The 21,501-nt window shown below is 42.5% G+C and overlaps 1 protein-coding gene across 7 annotated transcripts in view; it reads left to right on the top strand.

Moving 5' to 3' along the window:
* MAPK10 (mitogen-activated protein kinase 10) overlaps positions 1-21,501 on the top strand; it is a 148,742-nt gene that overhangs the window by 91,694 nt on the left and 35,547 nt on the right. For all 7 annotated transcript variants that reach the window (XM_038769233.1, XM_038769236.1, XM_038769238.1 and 4 more), the window contains 5 exons: positions 5,778-5,907; positions 7,404-7,462; positions 8,438-8,576; positions 9,190-9,355; positions 11,765-11,836. In XM_038769233.1, the coding sequence (XP_038625161.1) occupies positions 5,778-5,907; positions 7,404-7,462; positions 8,438-8,576; positions 9,190-9,355; positions 11,765-11,836 (566 nt within the window). The remainder of the gene's footprint in view (positions 1-5,777; positions 5,908-7,403; positions 7,463-8,437; positions 8,577-9,189; positions 9,356-11,764; positions 11,837-21,501) is intronic.

Genomic DNA, 21,501 nt, shown 5'->3' with positions numbered 1-21,501 from the left:
CCGGCTTTGCCACTTGTCTGCTGTGTGACTTTGGCCACTTAACTTGTTACCTCACCTGTAAAATGGGGATTAAGATTGTGAGCCCTATGTGGGAAAGGGACCGTGTCTAACTCGATTATCTTGTATCTATCCCAGCGCTTAGTTCAGTGCCTGGCACAGAGAAAGCACTTGAGTACCACAATTATTATTATCATTATTAGCCTTGGCCAGAAGCTGCAGCTTCAAGACATCCTTATTTCCTTCCCCAAATTCTCTTCTGATGGTTCTTCAGGCTTACTTTTTCTAGGGGAAGGAAATCAGGAGACATGGTTTCCACTTCTGACGCTGTCACGGATTCATAGAGGGACCTGAGGAAAGTCACTTAAACACTCTTCCTTAGTTTCCACAGTATGATAGAGAGTATATCAAGTATTTATTGAGTGCTTACTGTGTGCAGAGTGATCTGTACTGAGCACTTGGGAGAGTAAAATATAACAGAGTTGGTAGACATATTCTCTGTGAGAGTAAAATATAACAGAGTTGGTAGACATATTCTCTGCCCACAATGAGCTTACAGTCAAGAGGACATTAACTGCTTCTCTGTCTGGTCTTGGTGGGAAGATGAATGATGTTGAAAGTGCTTTAAAAAATGGAAAGCATAATGATTATGATTTATTCTACTGTGGCTCTGACTCGATATGTTTTATCGCATCTGTTTTCCATCGCATTCTTAGGTTCATGCTAATCCTCTAATATAATGTTCAATGGCCAACCATTCACTGATTTGCAAATGAGAACACTGATGACACCCAATCCTACATCATTGCACCTCTTAGTATAATCCACAACAGCAAGATAGGGTACCCTCCTGTTTTAAGTTCCTTTGGCCATTAACATCCATAAATCATCATAAAGAAGTTTTTTGTTTGCCCTTAAAACATTTAGAGCCAGTCGCTCTACACTAAATTGCCAAAAAACCAAACAAAAAAACCCAAAACAAAAAAAACCCCCAAAACCCAGGTGGACACTGCAGATAGAAAACTTTGCCTCAGTCACTTAGGTTTTTTTTTTTAATAATTTGCTGCAAGCTTTATGTATATTACTTTTCTGCTTAGGGAATTTAATCACCACCAATCTATTAAGGATGAAACCAGCCTCCTTAAAATGTTCCCAGTTGTTAAGAATGGCCTTCAATTTGGCAGTCCTCTTAACTGCCACTGATAGTTGTGCTCAGAGTACTATGAACAACTTGAGACAGTATCAGTAAAAGACATGGTCCCTGCCTTCAAGGATCTTATATTCTAATGGGGAAAACAGGCAGCATAACTTTTTTATTCACTATGGAACCTGTAGGAAAAACAGAGATGCAATGAAAAATAAATTAATACATAGAAAACCCTATTAGTCATTCTAAAACCCAAAGGAGAATTAAGAAAATCAGCTGTTCAGAAAATCCATCTGGTGTCAATACCGTGATTTGTATACCTATGAATACTTTTTCATATATTACGTATATTTATGTCCTGTAATGTATGTTTAATATATTTTTCTGTACATTCAGTTGTTATATTAGCTGTTTCACCCTAAGGTGTTTGTGCTCATTGTTTTTCCTTTTTCTCTTTCCCGCTTTTACTACTATTCATTTTTGTCTGTCTTCACTATTAGAATTAAATCAGCCAATCATTGGTATTTATTGAGTACGCACTGTGTGAAGAGCACTGAACTAAGTGCTTGGGTGAGTACAATACAACAGAGTTGGGAGATGTCTCCCCTACCTGCAAGAAACTTGCAGTTGAGAGAGAGGGAAACGTTAAAATAAATTACAGATAGTGCATAAGTCCTGTGGGGCTGAGGCTATAAAGTGCCAAAGGTGATGCAGAAGGGAGAGGGAGCAAGGGAAAAGAGGGCTCAATCGGTGAAGCACTATACTAAGCACTTAGTACAGTGTTCTACACACAGTAAACACTTAATGCCGCCGTGCTCTCTGAGGGCTTAGTACTGCACCTCGAACTCAGTAGGATCTAAATATCACTGATTGATTGGTTAACATTGCTAGCAGAGGGAGGAAGTGATGAATTTTTAAGGAGTCAGGCTGTACTTGCTTCTGAGGTCTGTACTCAGCATGCCTTCTGGATGAAGAGAGGATCATGCTAAAGACATCTTTCTTAAATTCTCAAGAGGACAGAAGCAGTGCTCCCTAGTGGGTAGAAAACAGGCCCGGTAGTCAGAAGGACCTGGGTTGTAATCCCAGCTCTGCAGCTTGTCTGCTGTGTGATCTGGAGCAGATCACTTCACTTCCTCTGTGCCTCAATTCCCTCAACTGTAAAATGGGGATTAAGATTGTGAACCCCATGTTGGACATGGATTGTGTCCAAACTGATTAGCTTGTATCCACCCCAACTCTTGGTGTAGTCCCAGGCACGTAGTAAACATTTAACAAATACCATTAAAAAAAGAGGACCAGATGGAAGGAGAATGAGTGTAGGCAAATAGATATTTTCTTGTGCATATAGTGTCATCATCAATGGTATTTATTGAGCACTTAATGTATACAGAGCACTGTACTAAATACTTGGGAGACTATGATACAACTGAATTGGTAGACACATTCTCTGCCCACAAGGAGCTTACGGTCCAGAGGGATACATATGAAATAACTTCTATTTGGTAGCCAGTTTCACCACAGATTCTTCCTGAACCCCTGTCTGATCAGGATTTGATCATCTATATTCTGTGTATTTGGTATTTATCGAAAGCTCAGCTCATAGGCCTATTCAGCCGCACACACTCCCATGGCTAATGTCTGATGACCATTGATGACTCGATTGAAAATGGACACTAGCAACTGTGAAATGTAAATCTGAAGGGGGATCAAGGTCTTTCCAGTGGATGAAGTAGTTCACCCTGGTGATGAAAATCTTCTTGCTCATTTGTAAAGAAGGAAAAAGTATGTGAGCTATTTTCTTCTAGAGACAGTGGAGAAAATAAGGAACATTCCTCTCCAGGCTGGGATTTCAGAGGGCAATTTTCAGTTGGTTCCACTGGAAATGAGCAATCATATCTATCAATCAATGTCATGTTTATTGAGCACTTACTGTGTGCAGAGCGCTTTACTAGGTGGTTGGGAAAGTGCAACGTAACAAGAGTTGGTAGACATGTTCCCTGCCCACAGTGAGCTTGCAGCCCACAGTCACTTTTGAAAATGTTCAGCTCTGACTGCAATCCCCTCTGCTGCATCCAGGCCCTGGCGCTGGTTTCTTTTTTTTTTTTTTTTTTTGAGATCCATGAACCAATTGTTCCTGCCTTAATTTAAGCCACTGTTCTTCAAAGGATGCTAAAGGTTCTATTTCCCTAAGGAATAGACATCTGTACTCTGCAAACAATAAAGCTGTTAGGGTAAAAAAACAACCAGATCCATTTTTTTTTTGGATTGCTGGGGAAACGGAAAAACAAAAACAGCCTCTTGCTGGAATGAATAGTCTTTTGCCAGAATCTCAATGAAGTTTTTGGCATTTTGAATTCAGCTATAAAAAAGTTGGAATGGGGGGACATACACATTTTGGACACAAATGGAGGTGTGAGTGGGAATTTGGTAGACAGAGAAGAAAGCATAATTAGAGTAACGAATGCAGGATCAGTAAGCATGTGTTTATTTTTTTTTCAATTTTAATAGCTCCTTTCCTCAGACAAGCTAAAGGTTTGTGAGAGAAACAGGGTGGAAGCAAGTAATCTGAGCTGAACGGTCAAATGCTGATCTATCTGCTCAGCTGTTGTCATTGGTGGTATTATTTGAGTAACTATTGAGTGCAAAAAACACTGTGCTAAGTTCTTGGGGGAATACAAACAGAAACAGGGCACACAGTCTCTATCCTCCAAAGTAGGCCACGTGATAATCGTGGGACAAAATGTGAGATGGGACTCTCGTTTGGATTAAATCTTACACCCCCATTTGTCGGGGAGAAGCATTTGTCTTCTGTCTCATCTCTGACCTATCACCCATGTCCTGTCTCTGGCCTGGAACTCTCTCCCTCTTCAGATTCAACAGATGATCACTCTGTCCACCTTCAAAGCTTTAAAATGAAGGAACATCTCCTCCAAGAGGAATTTTCCAACTAAACCCTCATCGCCTCTTCTCCTGCTCCCTTCTGCTTTGCCCTTGCACTTGGATTTACACTCTTTATTCACCCCTCCCTCAGCCCCACAGCACTAATGTCCATATTCGTAATTTTATATTCACATCTTTCAATCGTATTTATTGAGCACTTATTGTGTGCAGAGCACTGTACTAAGCGCTTGGGAAAGTTCAAGAGTTGATAGACTCATTCCCTGCCCACAATGAGCTCACAGTCTAAGGGTGTCAGGCATTAAAACAAATCAATAAATTATGGATATGTACAGAAGTGCTGTGGGGCTGAGGGAGGGTGAATAAAGAGTGTAAATCCAAGAGCAAGGGTTAGGCAGAAAGAAGTGGGAGAAGAAAAAGAGTTTAGTGAGGGAAGGCTCCCTGGAGGAGATGTGCTATGTAAGGCTTAGGCTGGGAGGATCCTTTGTTCCAACATCTCCCCTCCTCCCCGGCGACAACCCACTAAAGCAGCCCTCCAATGCGGGCAATCTGAGATGGGAGGCTTGATCCAAAATTTTAGTAGCACCCAACACAACTGAGAAGCAGCATGGCTCAGTGGAAAGAGCCCAGGCTTGGGAGTCAGAGGTCACAGGTTTGAATCCCGGCTTCCACCGCTTGTCAGCTGTGTGATTTTGGGCAAGTTGCTTAAGTTCTCTGGGCCTCAGTTACCCATCTGTAAAATGGGGATTAAGACTGTGAGCCCCACATGGGACAACCTGATCACGTTGTATCCACCCCAGCGCTTAGAACAGTGCTTTGCACATAGTAAGTGCTTAATAAATGTCATTATTATTATTATTATTGCAAGGGGACAAAAATGACTTTGCTTGTTCAGAATTTCTTCCCTGAAGCCCTCATCCAATCCCTCCGAAACAGCATTCGGAGCTGAAAAAGCAACAGAGTTCTTTTGGATTTGGCATCAACTAAGAGCACAGAGTCTTCTCTCTTCTGCACATCAGCACATCACCTGGGAGGCTGTTTCCTTTTTACTGGGCTCCACATTGTGATGAGCATTCTCTGAATTGAATGCAAATTGATCTAATTAGTAATAATTGTTGTATTTGCTAAGGACTTACTATGTGCCAACTATTGTACTAAGCACTGGTGAAGATAATGGATAATCAGCTCAGACATAGTGTCTGTCCCACAAGGGGCTCGCAGTTAAAGAGGGAGGGAAAAAAAGAGTGAATCCCCATTTTACAGTTCAGGAAGCTGAGGCACAGAGAAGTGAAATGACTTACCCAAGGTCACACAGCATGCAAGTAGCAGAGATGGGAATGGAAGGAAAGTCCTCTGACTCCCAGTGCCATGCTCTTTCCCTTAGGTTGCATTGTTTGCCTAGGGTAACAAAGAGACCCTGAGTGGGTGTGAGAGGTTATTTTTGTGGCAGAAATTTGTTTTTTGTTTTTCCCTTGACATAAAGGACACATCTGTACATCGTTTTCTCTGGGTCCTTTTCAGCACACAGATGTCTGTTGTTTGTAAGATATTTTTCACAGGTGTCTCAGGCCTGGTCATGGAGGCTGCTTTGCAAATGACCCTGGGAGCGGGCGACTCTAATTTGTCAGCTGTGCCTCAGACTGTCAGCAGGTCCTTGAACAAAGCCAGGCACCAATGCTGTCCATTCCTCACGGTGCTTGTGATCTTCCCCCACTCCCCCTTCATCTTCTCCCAGTGCTGCCTATGATGCTGTCCTTGACCGAAATGTGGCCATTAAGAAGCTCAGCCGACCGTTCCAGAACCAAACCCACGCCAAGAGGGCTTACCGGGAGCTGGTCCTCATGAAATGCGTCAATCATAAAAACGTGAGTGGCCTTTGATCGAGGGAGGGAGGTGGGAGAGAGCTTGGGAGCTGAAGAGAATGGGCCCAGGACCTCGGTACTGAGGCAGTGGGTCCTTACCTTTCTGATTCCCGCCATTTAATGTCACTATTTTCATGATCGCACACCCTTCCTCTGCTCTTTAGTTTTATCCTCCATTACTTGGTATTAAGGAAACAGATTCAATGAATCGTATTTCCTGAGCACATACTGGGTGCAGAGTGCTGTACTAAGCATTTGGGAGAGAACAACACAACAAAGTTGGTAGACACATTCCCTGCTCACAATGAGTTTACAGTTTAACTTACAGTTTCCCCGCTGCCCACTTTCCCTCCATATGCAACCAAAAAAAGACTCCTGAAGGGAATATCCCAGAGGGCCGTGAGCTGAGGCGAATCCTTAATAATGGGCAAGAGGAAGCATTTTGTCTCTTGGGTTTATGGGGATCCCAGTGAGAGGCCAGTATGTCCAGTGCCCTTGGGTCCTAAAAAAAGTGGCCCAGACCAATAGAGAAGGAGAGCGAACACTGGACATCTCTTATGATAGCTTTCGGTTCTGTTTTCCTCTTGTAACTTTCCACAGCTGGGCCACAAGTTCCCGGGTAGGCTCCATTTGCTTGTCCCTACTTATCTGGGAGTTGGCCAGTAAGGACATTTGAGCTGCGGGAGTCTGTGGAGTCCAGGAGATATGGTGAAACGGTTTAGCTGTCAGAAGCCTGGGGCTGAGGGACTGTCTGGGCATTGGGCTCCGTCTGGGTCAGTGGCAAAGACGGGGCACTGTCTGGACATTGTCAGGGAGAGAGCTCAGTCTGAGTCACTCTACTGACTCATTTTCTTCCATCGTCAGTCCCCGCTTTTTTTTTTCTCTCCTATTCCTCCAAGTCTGGCTTTTCTACCCACACATTCGAAGTAATTAGCCCACCAGTCAGTTACCTTCCTGTGTCCTGAAGGGGGGACTTTTTTTGGTTTTCAGTGGTATTTGCTAAGCACTTACTAGATGCCAGACACTATACTAAGCACTGGGGTAGGTACAAGCTAATCAGATTGGACACAGTCCCTGTCCCATTGGGGGTTCATGGTCTTAATCCTTATTTTAGAGATGAGGGAACTGAGGGCAGAGAAGTGACTTTCTCAAGGTCACAAAGAAGAAGAGTGGAGAAGCCAAGATTAGAGCCCAAGTCCTTCTGAATCCTATGCCCACCCTCTATCCACTAGGCCATACTGCTTGTCCTTGATAAGCCAAGGACTTCTGAACACCTGGCTTGTGTGCCCCATGCCACTTCCAACTCCTGACTGCATTCCCCTGCCAAATGTTCCCTTCCACAGAGACCAAGTTCTCGAACTGGCCTCTCCCACTGCCTCCTGACTAGTTGGAGCCAAGCGGCTCTTCAGGGCAGATCGACTTATGTGAAACGTGAACAAATGCTTTACGGAAGACCCTCTAACCAATGTGCCCACCCTCCTCTCCTTCCTATTTTGCAGATTATCAGTTTATTAAATGTCTTCACACCCCAGAAGTCACTTGAGGAGTTCCAAGATGTGTAAGTAATGCGAATAACGATTCAATCACTGGTATTTATTGAGTGCTTACAATATGCAGAGCACTTAACTAAGCTCCTGGGAGAGAGCAATATAACTGAGTTGGCAGACACATTTCTTCCCCACAAGGAGCTTACAGTCTAGAGGATTCAACTCCAGATACACAGGGAGGAAGGAACTTGCTGGCTTAAATTGAAAGGATTTTTGGACAGTCACAAGGATAAACCTCTTTTTGGATTATGGCGAAGACTAAAGTTAGGTAGTAGGATGGATGGAGGCCTTGGATTTAATCTGGTGTATGAGCACATGTATCCCACTATGCAGCGATATGGGGGACTACATGCTATTTTTCTGTGTTGGTGGCTTAGAGAATGGATGTTGTATATAGCTTCCCCAAGTCTGGGAGGTTGAGATGGGATCATCTGGGCTATGAACATTTACTAAATTATGATAATAACTGTGCCAAGCACTGAACTAAGTGCTGGAGTAGACTCTAAATCATCAGGTTCCACATGGGGCTCATAGTCTAAATAGGAGGTTGAGAATCCCTATACTGAAGGTGAGGGAACTGAGGCATAGAGAAGTATAGTGACTTGCCCAAGGTCATATAACAGGTACATGGCAGAGCCAGTATTAGAATCCAGATCCTCTGAATCCCAGGCCCACGCTCTTTCCACTAGGCTAGGATGCTTCTCATGTTCTTTTCACAAATTCCCCAGGCAGAGCCTAGTGATTTTGTGAAGTGCAAAGGGTAATGTTTTCAAAATTCTTCAGCTGGATAGTTCCATTTAGGTACGTGGTGGTGGAGGTACAGTTTAACCATTGTATTCTAAGAAAGTTCCTCAGCTTCTTTGATTCACGCAACCATGGGAAAAACAGACTTTAAAGTAAGGTGAGATAAATGGGTTTAACGTCTGAGGGGTCTTAACTATGACCTGAGGTCATCGTGTGACACAGTGTGGATTTACCACCTCTAGATATCTGGTAATGGAGTTGATGGACGCCAACTTGTGTCAAGTCATTCAGATGGAACTGGACCACGAGAGAATGTCTTACCTTCTCTACCAAATGCTATGTGGTATCAAGCACCTTCACTCTGCCGGGATCATTCACAGGGTAAGAGCCAACCATTGGTAAAGGAAGAGATTAGTATCAACTCCCTCATCCTGGGTGGGAGAAATGTGATTTGCCACAGTGCCGCTTGTCATAGCTAACTGGCTATGGGGCTGAGGGAGGGGTGAATAAAGTGTGTAAATCAAAGTTCAAGGGTGATGCAGAAGGGAGTGGGAGAAGAGGAAATAGGGGAAAAGCCTCTAGGTTGTCTGTCTCCAGTTGGAGGAAGCCAGCTTCTCTTCATCTCCTTTTCTGTCAGCCTCGGGATAATAATGGAACCCTCTGCATGCCCTAATGGAACACTTTGGGTGGTGATAACTCGTTGACGGATGTGGTGGTACCCAAAAAGGAAGGAGAGCAAATGCATCATTGCGTTAATCTTAATGACTCATTTCCCCGAGAGAGAGAGAGAGGCGAAGTTTCTGTCCGCTGCTCTAACAGATAACTAGGAAGGATTTGGAAGAGGTGTTTAGAGAAACAGGTGCTGGTGAGGCCTAGGTTTTAAAGGTTAAAGAGAAAATATCATTGCTCAGGCCAGTTTGGAGGAGGAAAAGGATCTCATGACTGGCCCCGGTTTCTTCTCCTTTATCCTCTCCTTTGGCTACTTTTCTTGCAGGATTTAAAGCCCAGCAACATCGTGGTCAAGTCAGACTGCACGCTGAAGATTCTGGACTTTGGACTGGCCAGAACCGCAGGCACGAGCTTCATGATGACTCCTTACGTGGTGACCCGCTATTACAGAGCACCGGAGGTCATCTTGGGCATGGGCTACAAGGAAAATGGTAGGGGCTACCACTTGGGATAAACCCCCAATAGTCACAGCTCACCTCTGAGGTGCTAAAATGGAGGGATCTCTTCAATCCAAGATCACAGTGGGTTGCTTGAAGAGCCATCCGCTTACCATCCTGAAGGTTTCTGCCAGAGTTGGTTAGGATTTATTTATTAGGGAGGAAACTCCGGAATTTATGCTACCTCTGGATATGCCATCTCTTTATTCAGTGGCAAACTACCAGAGTGTAAGAAGGAATTTGTGATTGGCTAGACTTTCTGGAGCTGGTAAATAGGTTGGGGCTGACAAAAGTGCATATGGAGGATGATTCCTTATAATGGAAAGAGAGTGGCTCATGTGGTTGAGCTGATGGAAAGTCCTTACTGATTCTCTGGGTGAGTGTAGGAGGAGGGAGGCACAGAACCATCAACTTTCTGTTATCATTTCAGGACTCAACGGATAAAAAGAAAAACATGCAATTAGAAGCCCCACTCAAAGACGTGCTGATAATGAGGGGAATTTAGAATTTCCCCAACCAAGCATTCTGTAGTTTTGCAGAATGACTGGACTACTTATGGGCTTCTGCTTTGTGTCCTAATGATTGAGCAAAGCCAAATGCTAAATGAGAGAGAAAGCAGGACAAGATTTTTCCAGTGGGTTAACTTTTAATTACCCTGGCCGATATAGGAATCTTTCCAGCGCTCTTCATTCATAGGTTGACCAGCTGAACACCAGTGTGTCTGTCCCCACCAAAGTTTTTTAACCCCAAAGAAAATGTTCCCGATTTGGACAGAGTGGCAGCTGGGCATTATTCTGGGGCATCTGTGAGGGAGAGGAGAAGCCCTGTTGTTTGGGCAGGTTGGCATGAGTAGGTGGGTGATGTAAGAGCTGGGCAAAGGGCCACATCTATTGAATTGTAGGGGGATCCCGGCGCCTGCTCCGTAGCAAATGCCAGAACAAAGCAAGCGAATCTCACTTGCAGCAGAAGGTTTTCCTTGCAAATTCTTTCCAAGTGTTTTTTTTTTTTTTAAGGACCAGGTTAAACCAAGCCTTGGCAAGGAGAAGGCCAAAAGAAAGCTCGTATTTAGCGGGTCTGTCCTCGTCCTCCTGCTTCTCCCCACTCTGTAGCACTGATAAAAAAACCCCTCCAACTTGTCTTTTCTCCCCCCTAACAGTGTCCCTTTGACTGTGCCAGCTCACTTCTCCCTGCTACGCCGGCTTCGCTGAGATCACAGGCCTTCTCAGTCTTGCTGCACTCCCCCAAGAGCCACTAAAGCTGTCATGTGGGAGAAAGTTGCTTTCTCCTCACCCCTTCACCTCTCCCCACCCTTCTTACCAGGCATGCTCCAGTCCTTCTGTTCACCTTTGCCGCCCCCTTCCTTCCTCCAAATGAAGCCTTTCACCCAGATTTCGTTTTACCGAAAAGTTCCCTGCTTTTTTTTCTTTTTAAAGGGAGATAAAAAGAGGAGAAATGGATTCTCAGGGTCTTTCCATGCTCCCCACCTACCAGGCACTGAGGATTCCATACTGACAAAGCTCTGTTTCCAAGAATGCAGAGATCTGGCCACCCACCCTCCACCACGCTGGGCATGCAGATCTTTTCCCCTGACTTTCTTGTAAGGTTTCAGTGGGAAAAATATCCCAAGGTCCATTGGCCAAAGGACCAGTGAAGTTAGCTCCTGGGGAGAGGAGTAGGAAAGGGAAGGCTTTCCCCATCTAAATCCCTCTGTCTGCCCCCTCCTGAAGTCTCTGAGCACCAAGGCTGCTAAACGAAGGGTGACACTGGGCTGGGAGGTGGCAGTGGGGTTTGCACCAATCTTCCCAGGGTGGGACAGACATGGTGGCTACTTTTCTGCTTCGACAGAAGGTTAAAGTCAATAGCCAGCTTGACCCCTGGACCCTCAGTGACACGGGGGTGGAGGGCAGAAGGCAGAAGAGAAATCTCTACTGCCGTGTAAAAGTGTTCACCCGAAGGTTTTTGGACTCCTCTTTTGTCCCCTTTTTCAGCATGGCTCAGGATTTTATCCTATAATTGGAAAGCTGATGTTGCCATCCCTTTCTTCCTTGGCTCTTAAAAGTCTGCTTCCTACTGGAGGCTCTTTGCATCAGGCAGTCTTTTCCTGTTTCGGGAATTATTGAATCATCTGTGGGGAAATTCCTCAAAGAGGCATGCAAAGTGGTAAAAAGCGCTCATTTTTGGTTCAGCAAATGCCATTTCTAATCGCAGGTATTATTTTTTAAAGCAATACAATTCTGCTCAAAATGTATTTTTACTTTTTCAGTCAGGGTTCAGTGGAAAATGCCAAAAGTGTGCTTTCTCATCAACCTACTCTTTTTCCCTTCCTATAGAGTTAATTGTCTTAGTTAACTTTGCTTTTTGTCCCCTCTTCCTTTTTTCCCCTCCCCTTCTCTGCTGTTCTAGTGGATATATGGTCTGTGGGATGCATTATGGGAGAAATGGTTCGTCACAAAATCCTCTTTCCAGGAAGGGACTGTATCCTTGGGCCATTTGCTGCGGCTTCACCCATTTGTTTCTCTCCTGCCTTAAATGCACCATAAATATACCAGGATTGTAAAGATAGAAGCAAAAAGTTGGCTCATAAGTAGTGTGAGGAATCATGGGTGAGAATAGTAGAGCGATCCATTCATGAAGTCTGAACGGTAGGAAAAATCACGAAAACCCCCAAATACATGTGTTCTAATTTGAGTGTCTAGGAGGAGTTTTCAATTAAAGGGCAGTTGTTTGATCTCCAGTTAACACTGTATGTTCATTTTATCTTTAATGGTAAATCAATCAATCAATCATATTTATTGAGCGCTTACTATGTGCAGAGCACTGTACTAAGCGCTTGAGCACTGTACTAAGCGCTTGTAAATCAATGAATGTTAATGTCACTAGTGATTTTTTGAGGAAGAACGAGTTCATTTTCAAGGGAGAAAACTCAGTTTGTGTAACCACTCCAATCCCCTCTTCCATTTTCCTAATCCGATAGTGTTTTATAATTTTTTATGGTATTTTTAAGTGCTTATTATATGCGAGGCATGTACTAAACAGTGGGTAGATGAAAAGTAATCAGGTTGGACATAGTCTCTGTCTCACATGGGGCTCACAGCCTTTATCCCCATTTTACAGATGAGGGAACTGAGGCACAGAGAAGTGAATTGACTTGCCCAAGGTCACACAGAAGAAAAGTGGTAGAAGTGGGATTCAAACTCAGGGCCTTCTGACTCCTAGGCCTGTACTCTATCCATTAGGCCATGCTGTTTTTTATGCTGCTTCAAAGCATCATGGCCTAGTGGGCAAGTCACTTCACTTCTCTGTGCCTCAGTGATGTCAACTGTAAATTGGGGATTAAGACTGTGAGCCCCACATTGATCGTAGACTATGTCCAATCTTATTACTCTGTATCTACTCCAGCACTCAGAAGAGTGCCTAGCACATAGTAAGCGCTTAGCAAATACCATAAAACGACAAAAGAAATGGCAATGTAATAATATTTTTAGTGACATCATCATTTTTGTTGATTCATTCAATTTATCACTTTTGCTGGCTAATGCATTATTGATCCACACTCACCACAGCCTTGGTGTTTTTGCATTCGGGTCAGTATGGACTTGGGTCAGTATGACATTTTTCTTAAAAAGGTGGACATGAAATAATCCTTGTAAATTGGGAATAGTTTTCCCATTGGAAGATGCCAGGTCGTAAAATGGATTTTCCCCTCTCATGAGTGAAATTTGGGTCACGGTTCACTAACTAAACACCATCCCCTCCACTGTTTTCCATCTGATTGTGATTTTTATGTGAAAAGCTATTGAGTTAAATTCCTACGGGATTGCTCTAACTACCAAGAGGTAGGGTTTGTGGGTGGGATGAGGTTATGTATATGGGAGAATGTGACTATGTGAAAAGCTTTAACTTCAGAGGTCACCAAAACCAAGAACCAAGTTTAGGAATGAAATAAATTTGCAGAAATAGGTCAGTGCAGCAATTAATAACAATTGTGGTATTTGTTACGCACTTACTACATGCAGGCACTGTACTCAGCACTGAGGTGGATACAAGGTGATTGGGTTGGACACAGGGGTCTCACAGTCTTAATCCCCATTTTAAGGATGAAGTTAACTGAGGCACAGAGAAGTGAAGTGACTTGCCCAAGGTCTCACAGCAGACGAGGCAGAACAGGGTTTAGATCCCATGTCTTTCTGACTCACAGACCTGAGCTATATCCACTAGGCCGTGCTGCTTCCCACTAACAAGTGGACTTTTGCGGGGTAGTTGAGACAGAGTTAGGTAGGATACCTCAGGAAAATTGCTACAAGTCAGTACTACTGGGAGAAGAATTTGATACCATAACAAGCACATGTTAGTCAATCCTATTTACTGAGCATTTACTGAGCACTTACTGTGTGCAGAGCAATGTACTAAGCACTCGACAGAGAACAATTTAACGGACACATTCCCTGCAACAATGACCTTACAGTCTACTGTCTACAGTTTAGTGGAAGCAGATGGCATTGGTTCATTCTGCAGCCTTTCAAATAAGTCACAGATGTGTCTCCAAATTTAAAAGGTAACTAACAGAAAAGAAGATCAGAAAATTCATTAACTTTGCTATTTCCTTTTCCCATCCAAACTTGACATGATCCAAAGCAATCAAATTCCAAAAGACAATTACACAGTTTTTACACTAATCTTGTAGCAGTAAATTATCCCATTGGCTATGTCCTTGCTGTTGAAAGTGGAACTGCTCTTTATCACGTCAAAACTTAACTTTGGATAGGACTTCGTTGCAAAGTTGAGAACAGAGGGGCAGCTGAAGTTCAGTGTGAAATTTAAGTTTGTGATTCAAATGGAATACTAACCAGTAGAAAACTCCTAGACCAGTTCAAGAATTATTTCTAGTCTTTCTGGAAGCCGTTTTGTTTCTTTCTCTTGTTCATCAGCAGAGTAGGAGCTAGTAAGAAATATCAAAATCCCCAAATAGGCCAGAAACATACCTTTCATAGTGGCTTGCATATTCAGTTGTTATTATACACAAGAAAAACATTCAGCTTCTTTGGCCTGAATGAGCCTGACCTTGGTAGCAGGTTAGTGCTGCTCCTCTGGGCATCCTGGGATCTGCAACCTCCCCGCCCCTCAGGTATTGTACTAACCACAAGATAGGTTGGACACAGTACAGATCCCACGTGGGGCTAACAGTCTTAATCCCCATTTTTCAGATGAGATAACTGAGGCACAGAGAATTTAACTCGCCCAAGGTCACACAGCAGAAAAGTGATGGAACCAGGATTAGAACCCAAGTCCTTTGATTCCCAGGCCTTTGCTCTTTCCATTAGTCCCCGTTATTTCTCTTCAGCTGCTTGACACTCTGACTTTTATTTCCATGGCTAGCAATGATTCTAACTATTGTGTAACTTTAATAAGAGTTGTTAACCGCCACAGTAATTCCTTCTCTACAGATGAGAATTTTCATACTTTCCCCTTAAAATATTAAAGAAGTAAAAAATAGCTGTATTGTTTGAAGACTTGCCATAGAACTCATTTTCCCTCTCTGGAAGTCAATCAATCAATCATATTTATTGAGCGCTTACTGTGTGCAGAGCACTGTACTAAGCGCTTGGGAAGTACAAGTTGGCAACATATAGAGACAGTCCCTACCAAACAGTGGGCTCACAGTCTAAAAGTGGGCTCACCAATTTTGATTCTCATGTCCAGTTTGAATTTTTTATGGTTTTGTTCTTTAAGTGAGTTGGGAAAAACTACAGAATGTGAAATGACTACTTTTCATTAAGCCATTTGTTGGCTTTTGATCTCTCCTGAAGAAGCGTGTTGGCTCCTAACTGACACCAGATCAAACATCCAGTAAAGTTTGTTCATCGTGGTTATAACTCTTGGAAAACATGCTTTTGATAGCCTTTTCCTTAATCACTTAAGTCCCCTAAGATTTCAGGGAGCTTGATTATATCTTCAAAATATTTCATCTTATGTGTATAAAATGCTACTTAATAGTGTAAGCAAATCCACATACGTATCTGTACTAGAAAGAAAACCAATAGTGCTTCCCTTATTTGGGCTGAAGAGAATTGAGGGAATCTAAATAACTTTATTGGGATTTCTCAGTGGGTCATTTTGTTTCTTTCAGTTCTGGTTCACATCAGGCCCATTGTGTGGCATTTTCATTAAACTCCTTTTAGTGGTTTTTTTTTTAAATGGTATTTGTTAAGTGCTTCTTGTGTGTCAGGCATTTTACTAGGTGCTGGGGTACCCAAGTGCTTAGTAGAGTGATCTGCACACAGTAAGTGCTCAGTAAATACGATTGAATGAATGAGATAGTCAGGTTAGACACTGACCGTGCCCCATATGGAGTCTCACCATCTTAATACCCATTTTCCAGATGAGGTAATTGAGGCATAGAGAAGTGAAGTGACTTCCCCAAGGCCACACAGCAGCAAGAGGCAGAGCTGGGATTAGAACTGATGTCTTTTTGACTCCCAGGCACATTATCCATTAGGCCACATGCTTGCCTCTCTTTTGTAAATTCATAGTTTTTTTCTTTGAATTAGCTTCCTTTCCCCAACTAAGCCCTAATGTCCCCAAATCCCTCCACCTTCTACACAGCCTGTGCCCTTGGATCTGTGCCCTTTAAGCACTTGATATTCACCTCACCCTCAGCCCCACAGCACTTATCTCTGTATCCATAATTTATTTTAGCATCCATCTTCCCATCTGGACTGTCAGCTCCTTATGGGCAGGAAACTTGTTGACCAACTATCTTGTGTGGTACTTTCCCAAGTGACTAGTACAGTGCTCAGCACTCAGTAGGTGCTCAATAAATCCCATTGATGGATTGAGTCCCTGGAACTCTTGACTTGGGGTCATAAGAGTGATGAGCTAGCTGAAAGGCCTCTGGTTTCCTCTGTTATTTCTTGCTCTTCCTCTGCTAGGTTTCTATAATCCTAACCTCTTCCCTTGGATCATTCCACCCCCATCCTTTCTCCCTTTAGCTGCTGATGACAAAGGACCCATGGGCGCTTTTCTGCAGTCCTCCCAACCTGTTGGAGAGTAAGTGGCTAACAACCACACACTCCCTGTGCATGAGCAATTAGTTCTGGTGATTTTAACTTCATTCCAAATTAAAAGGGATGTTGATCAATCATCAATCAATCATATTTATTGAGTGAGTACTGTGTGCCCAGCACTAACATAGACATTCTAACAGCACGGCTAGTGGCTAGTGACTGCTAGTGGGCAGTCAGCCCAGCATGGTCTAACGTAGTTTGTAGACACTTTAATGTCAAATCATCACAGGCCCATTGAGTCAGATTAGAACAGTGCTTGGCACATAGTAAGCACTTAACAAATACCATAATAATAATAATAGACAGAAACAGATGGACAAACCTCTAAGTACTTCTCCGAATCAAGCAGAAATCAGCTTCCTGAGGGTGACACCATAATTGAGCAGAATTCAGCCGAATTGATGACATACTGAGCGTCTACTTCTTGCAGAGGTCCGTAGGAAATTGCTAAAGGAAAATAAGACATAGTCTGTCCTCTATGGAAGCTTACAATCTGGGATAGACATGAACACAGAGGCAGGGCCAATGGGGATAAACATGCAAAGATGGGGGTAATGGCTACTCTTCTCCTGGCTCTGAGGGAACTTCTAGAATTGTGACTCTTCTCCTGCCCTTTGTTTTATGAGGGCCCTCAGCTTTCCTATAGCTTCTGCAGTCAGCCTGGCTGATGGAGCAGATAGACTAAGGGTGGGCAACTGATCATTGTGAGGTGGAAAAAGAGACTTGCAGACTCCTGAGTGGTTTGCCAACCAAACCAGCTGCCTGTGAGTAGTTTGATGCCAGTTAAAAATTAGCCCTTGTCCTTTCTGAGATGTAAGAAAGGCTGAAATGCTGTTCCATCGATTTTATTTCTTTATGGGATGAGTCCGGCAAGATGGACTCCTGAGTTTCTAACAAAAGGATGCAGTACATCTGCAAAGGCCAATTCACAAGTTCTCCCCAACCATATAAACTTTCAGCAATAATTGGCCTTAATCTGAAATTCACTGAATTACTGCTTTTATAGAGGTACAAGTTAAAAATCAAGTTTTAGAAATCCAAGTAGATATAACAGTAAAAGGTGCCAAGGGATTCAATTATTTACCCTTTCCTGAGGGCCTAGAGGGTGTTCCAGGTACTAGATACTTTTTGATTTGATGAGAATTGAATGTGGCTAGTTCTAGATTAAGATAATAATGACATTTCAGATTGTGGAGTAAGAGTGGGTAGGTGAGTTTAAAAGAGGCCAAAATCATTCAGCTTGTTAAAAATACAAAATGAAAGGGTTTTATGCCCTGTAGATCATTAATATGCAATGCACATTTATTTTTATGGAAGATTAGATTCTTAGATGTAAACATTTATGAGGGATTGAATTTTTTTTTCATTTGTGGGCTCCCTGAAATCCAATTACATTTCAGGTTTTACTATTTATTCATTTCTGTTTGGTTTAAGATAAATGATTTTCCTTTAAGTAAAGAATGCCCTTTATATATTTCATCAATCAAAGTAACTCAGTTTGGAACTAATAATGCATAAAGGAATTTATATGGATATCCAATATGGATTAGTGTAATGCATTATAAATGAGTCTATATTCTACCTGGACTGTAAAATAAATGAACTGAAAAATTAGTATGTAATGGCCCAACAGGACTCCTAGGCAACTCTAGAAAGTGTCCAATTTTAGGTCTCAAAGAGGGTCAATTATTTGTCAAACCAGCAAAGATGCTTATAAGCACTGAACTAGTGCTGATTCAACATAGCAGATCAGCCACAGTTTCTGCCCCATGTGGGCTCATAATCTGAAAGAGAGAGTGAAGGGCTGTTTTATTCCCATTTTACAGATGAGGCAACTGAGGCACAGAGAAATAAAGTGATTTACCCAAGGTTACAGAACAGGCAAGTGTTTTTTGAGTAGGTCTTTCCACTAGCCCATGCTGCTTCTTGGCATTGTAATCTATACATTTCCTTAGGATCGGGCAATCAAGCAAAAGTATTTATTGAGCACTTACCATGTGCAAAGCTCTGTACTAAGCGTGGGCAAGTGTCAGGGGAGGAGGGATGGGGTCTGCAGATGAGCACAAGGTCAGTCATCCTTTGAAAAACCTCACTTGGTCTGCAACTTGCAGGCAGGTGATTCTTTGTTGCTGAAATTCTGTTGATTCCAAAGAAAAACACACACTCTTAAACTTTAGAGCCACTTGGGGTTAATTTTTCAAACTTTCAGTCTTTAGACATTTTAGAGAGGGAACAGCAAAGACATGAAGTTATTGAAAGAAATGGAGCATCAATTCTGGTGCCCCTATGATATGTAATGTTTCAGGTTTAGAATGTCAAATGTACCCTTCAAGGTGATTTTGCTCTTAAAGATCACACATTTCAATACTTAGCCAGTGTGTCTTCATAACTAAAAGTGTACCACATTATTATACATTAGCAGATTTTCTCCCTTTCCAAAAAATAAATACATCCAAAATGAAATACTTAAATCAGTGAAAGCCAGATTAAGAGATCAAATTTTAAAAGTGTAAAGAGAAAAGCTATGGATCATCAGTTGAGCCTGGGTGATGGTCTTCATTTATGCTCTTTCTGGTGTATGCATATTCACTTTTGACCCCTATGAACTTGGATTTCCGTTGAGATTTGTAGGTGAATATTTCTATTCCATTGTTCCTGCCCCTATACACAAGTCATCTTTAAACCCTTTAGAGTCTCTGTAACATTGCTGTCAACTGGGAACTAATAAATTTGCATGCATTAAAGACCGTAATTAAATTTATAATCAGCTTTAGAGCCAGAATATAAAATTTTATAGAGTGAATATACAGGTTGGGGGATTTTTTAGACTATCAAATTTTCCTTTCCATTTTCCTTTGGGGGAATTGAGTGAAAGAAGTGATCAAAAAGCTGTCTGAAGCTTCTGCTTGGTGAAAATATCATTTTGTATATTGGAGGGGTATATATTCAGCTTATAAGGGAGTTTTGCCAGAGAGGCATTTGATAGGAAAAGGAATTCATAGCGCCAGTGTGCTAGTTAGCCCATATCCTGGCTTATATCAGTCGTCTGATGTAGCGAAACAGCACTTTATTCACCTGGTTTAAGTATTGAGACACTTCATTTACCCTTGAGTATCTAAAAAATTTTGAATTATGGGGAGACTTACAATGAGGTGATGTCAAGAAGTAGCCATGGCCTAGTAGATAGAGCATGGGCCTGGGATTTGGAAGGAACTGAGTTCTAATCCTGGCTCCACTACTTGTTTGCTGTGAGACCTTGGGCAAGTCATTTGACTTCTCTGGGCCTTAGTTACCTCAGCTGTAAAATGGGAATTAAGGCTGTGAGCCCCATGTGGGGCATGGACTGTGTCCAACCTGATTAATTTGAATATACTCCATTGCTTAGTACAGTGTCTAGCACTAAATAAGCACTTAACAAATACCATTTAATGGGGAAGTAGCGTGGCTCAGTGGAAGGAGCAAGGGATTGGGAGTCAGAGGTCATAGGTTCTAATCCCTCTTCTGCTACTTGTCAGCAGTGTGACTTTGGGCAAGTCACTTCACTTCTCTGGGCCTCAGTTACCTCTTCTGTAAAATAGGGATTAAGACTGTGAGCCCCACATAGGACAACCTGATCACCATGTATCCTCCCCAGCGCTTAGAACAGGGCTTTGCACATAGTAAGCACTTAATAAATACCATCATTATTATACAAAACTATTAACCCTATCTAATCTGGAATGTCTCAAATCTGCCCTCAAAGTCAAATGAATTGTTAATAGGGAAATGTTGGATTGCTAGTCATGGGGAAAATGGATTGGGGAGATGAGAGATTCATCAGAGAAAGCCATCTGGAAAGATGTGATTTTAGATGAGATGTGCTTTGAAGATAGGGAGAGGGAGTCCCCACAGGAGGGAGAGAAAAAGCTAGAGAGATGAGAATGAGGCACAGTGAGCTGGTTGGCTTGAGAGGAATGACGTGTGTGTGTTGGTGTGCAGTAGGAGAGGAACAAGAATAAATTATAGAAGAGGGCTGCTTGAGTGCCTTTAAACCATTCATTAATTCATTTGATTGTATTGAGTACTTACTGTGTGCAGAGTACTGTACTAAACACTTGGGAGAGTAAATGTAACAATAAACAGACACATTCCCCGCTCAGGACGAGCATTCATTCAATTGTTCTTGTTGAGCGCTTACTATGTGCAGAGCACTGTACTAAGAGCATGTGTTTCTGCTCGATACCTAGGAGAATGGGTAACCATTGAAGGAGTTTGAAGAATGGGAAGATGTGCCCCAAGTAGCATTTAAAAAAAAATGCTAAGGAAAGTAGAGCAGTATGGATTGAAGGCAGGGAGATCAGCAAGGAGGCTGTAGTCAAATTAGGATGACAAGTGCTTGTACCAGCATTGTGACAGTACAGATGAGTGGAAGGAGCAGATTCGGGAGATTTTGGCAGGAATATGAGGTTTGGAAGAGATTGTGGGGTCAAGGATAATGCCAAAGTAACTGGTTTATGAGATAGGGAGGATGATAGTGTTGAGAAAGTCAGTGGGAAGAGAGGGCTTTAGAGGGTAAATGAGGATTTCTGTTTGGGGCATGTAGAGTTTGAGGTGCCTGATGGGATTATCTGTATAAAAATGCCCTGGAGGCAGGAGGAGATGCAGAGAAGGACAGAGATTGAGAGTAGCAAGGTGGATTTGGGAATTACCTGCTTGGAGAGTCAAGGAAAAAGAAATGGTCGATGTATATTTTTTTCTCTTCCTCTCCCTTTTAATGTTCAATCTGGTTGATAGAACTCTTCTGAGAGTTCACTCTTAAAATAGCCCATGTCAAGTGCAGAGAGCACTTCTGTGAGACAGGACTTGGAAAACATAGTACAATAAAGTATCCTTAGTTTTAAAATGCATACTTAGGGAATTTCCAGGGGCTTAATTTTAATTTTGTTCTTTAATCAAAGCATCTCCCAACACCAGTTACTCTTGAGGCAATCATCACTTAATATGGAACACATTAATAATGAATGGACATACAACTGTTTGCTCTATCTTTCCCTGCTGATATTTTTGCATGCTCTTTACTGAAATGAAAGCAACAGC

Source organism: Tachyglossus aculeatus, chromosome X5 (genome assembly GCF_015852505.1).
Source record: "Tachyglossus aculeatus isolate mTacAcu1 chromosome X5, mTacAcu1.pri, whole genome shotgun sequence".
NCBI lineage: Eukaryota > Metazoa > Chordata > Mammalia > Monotremata > Tachyglossidae > Tachyglossus > Tachyglossus aculeatus.
The sequence above is the reverse complement of the archived record's forward strand: the minus strand, read 5'-3'. Positions and strand labels throughout refer to the sequence as shown.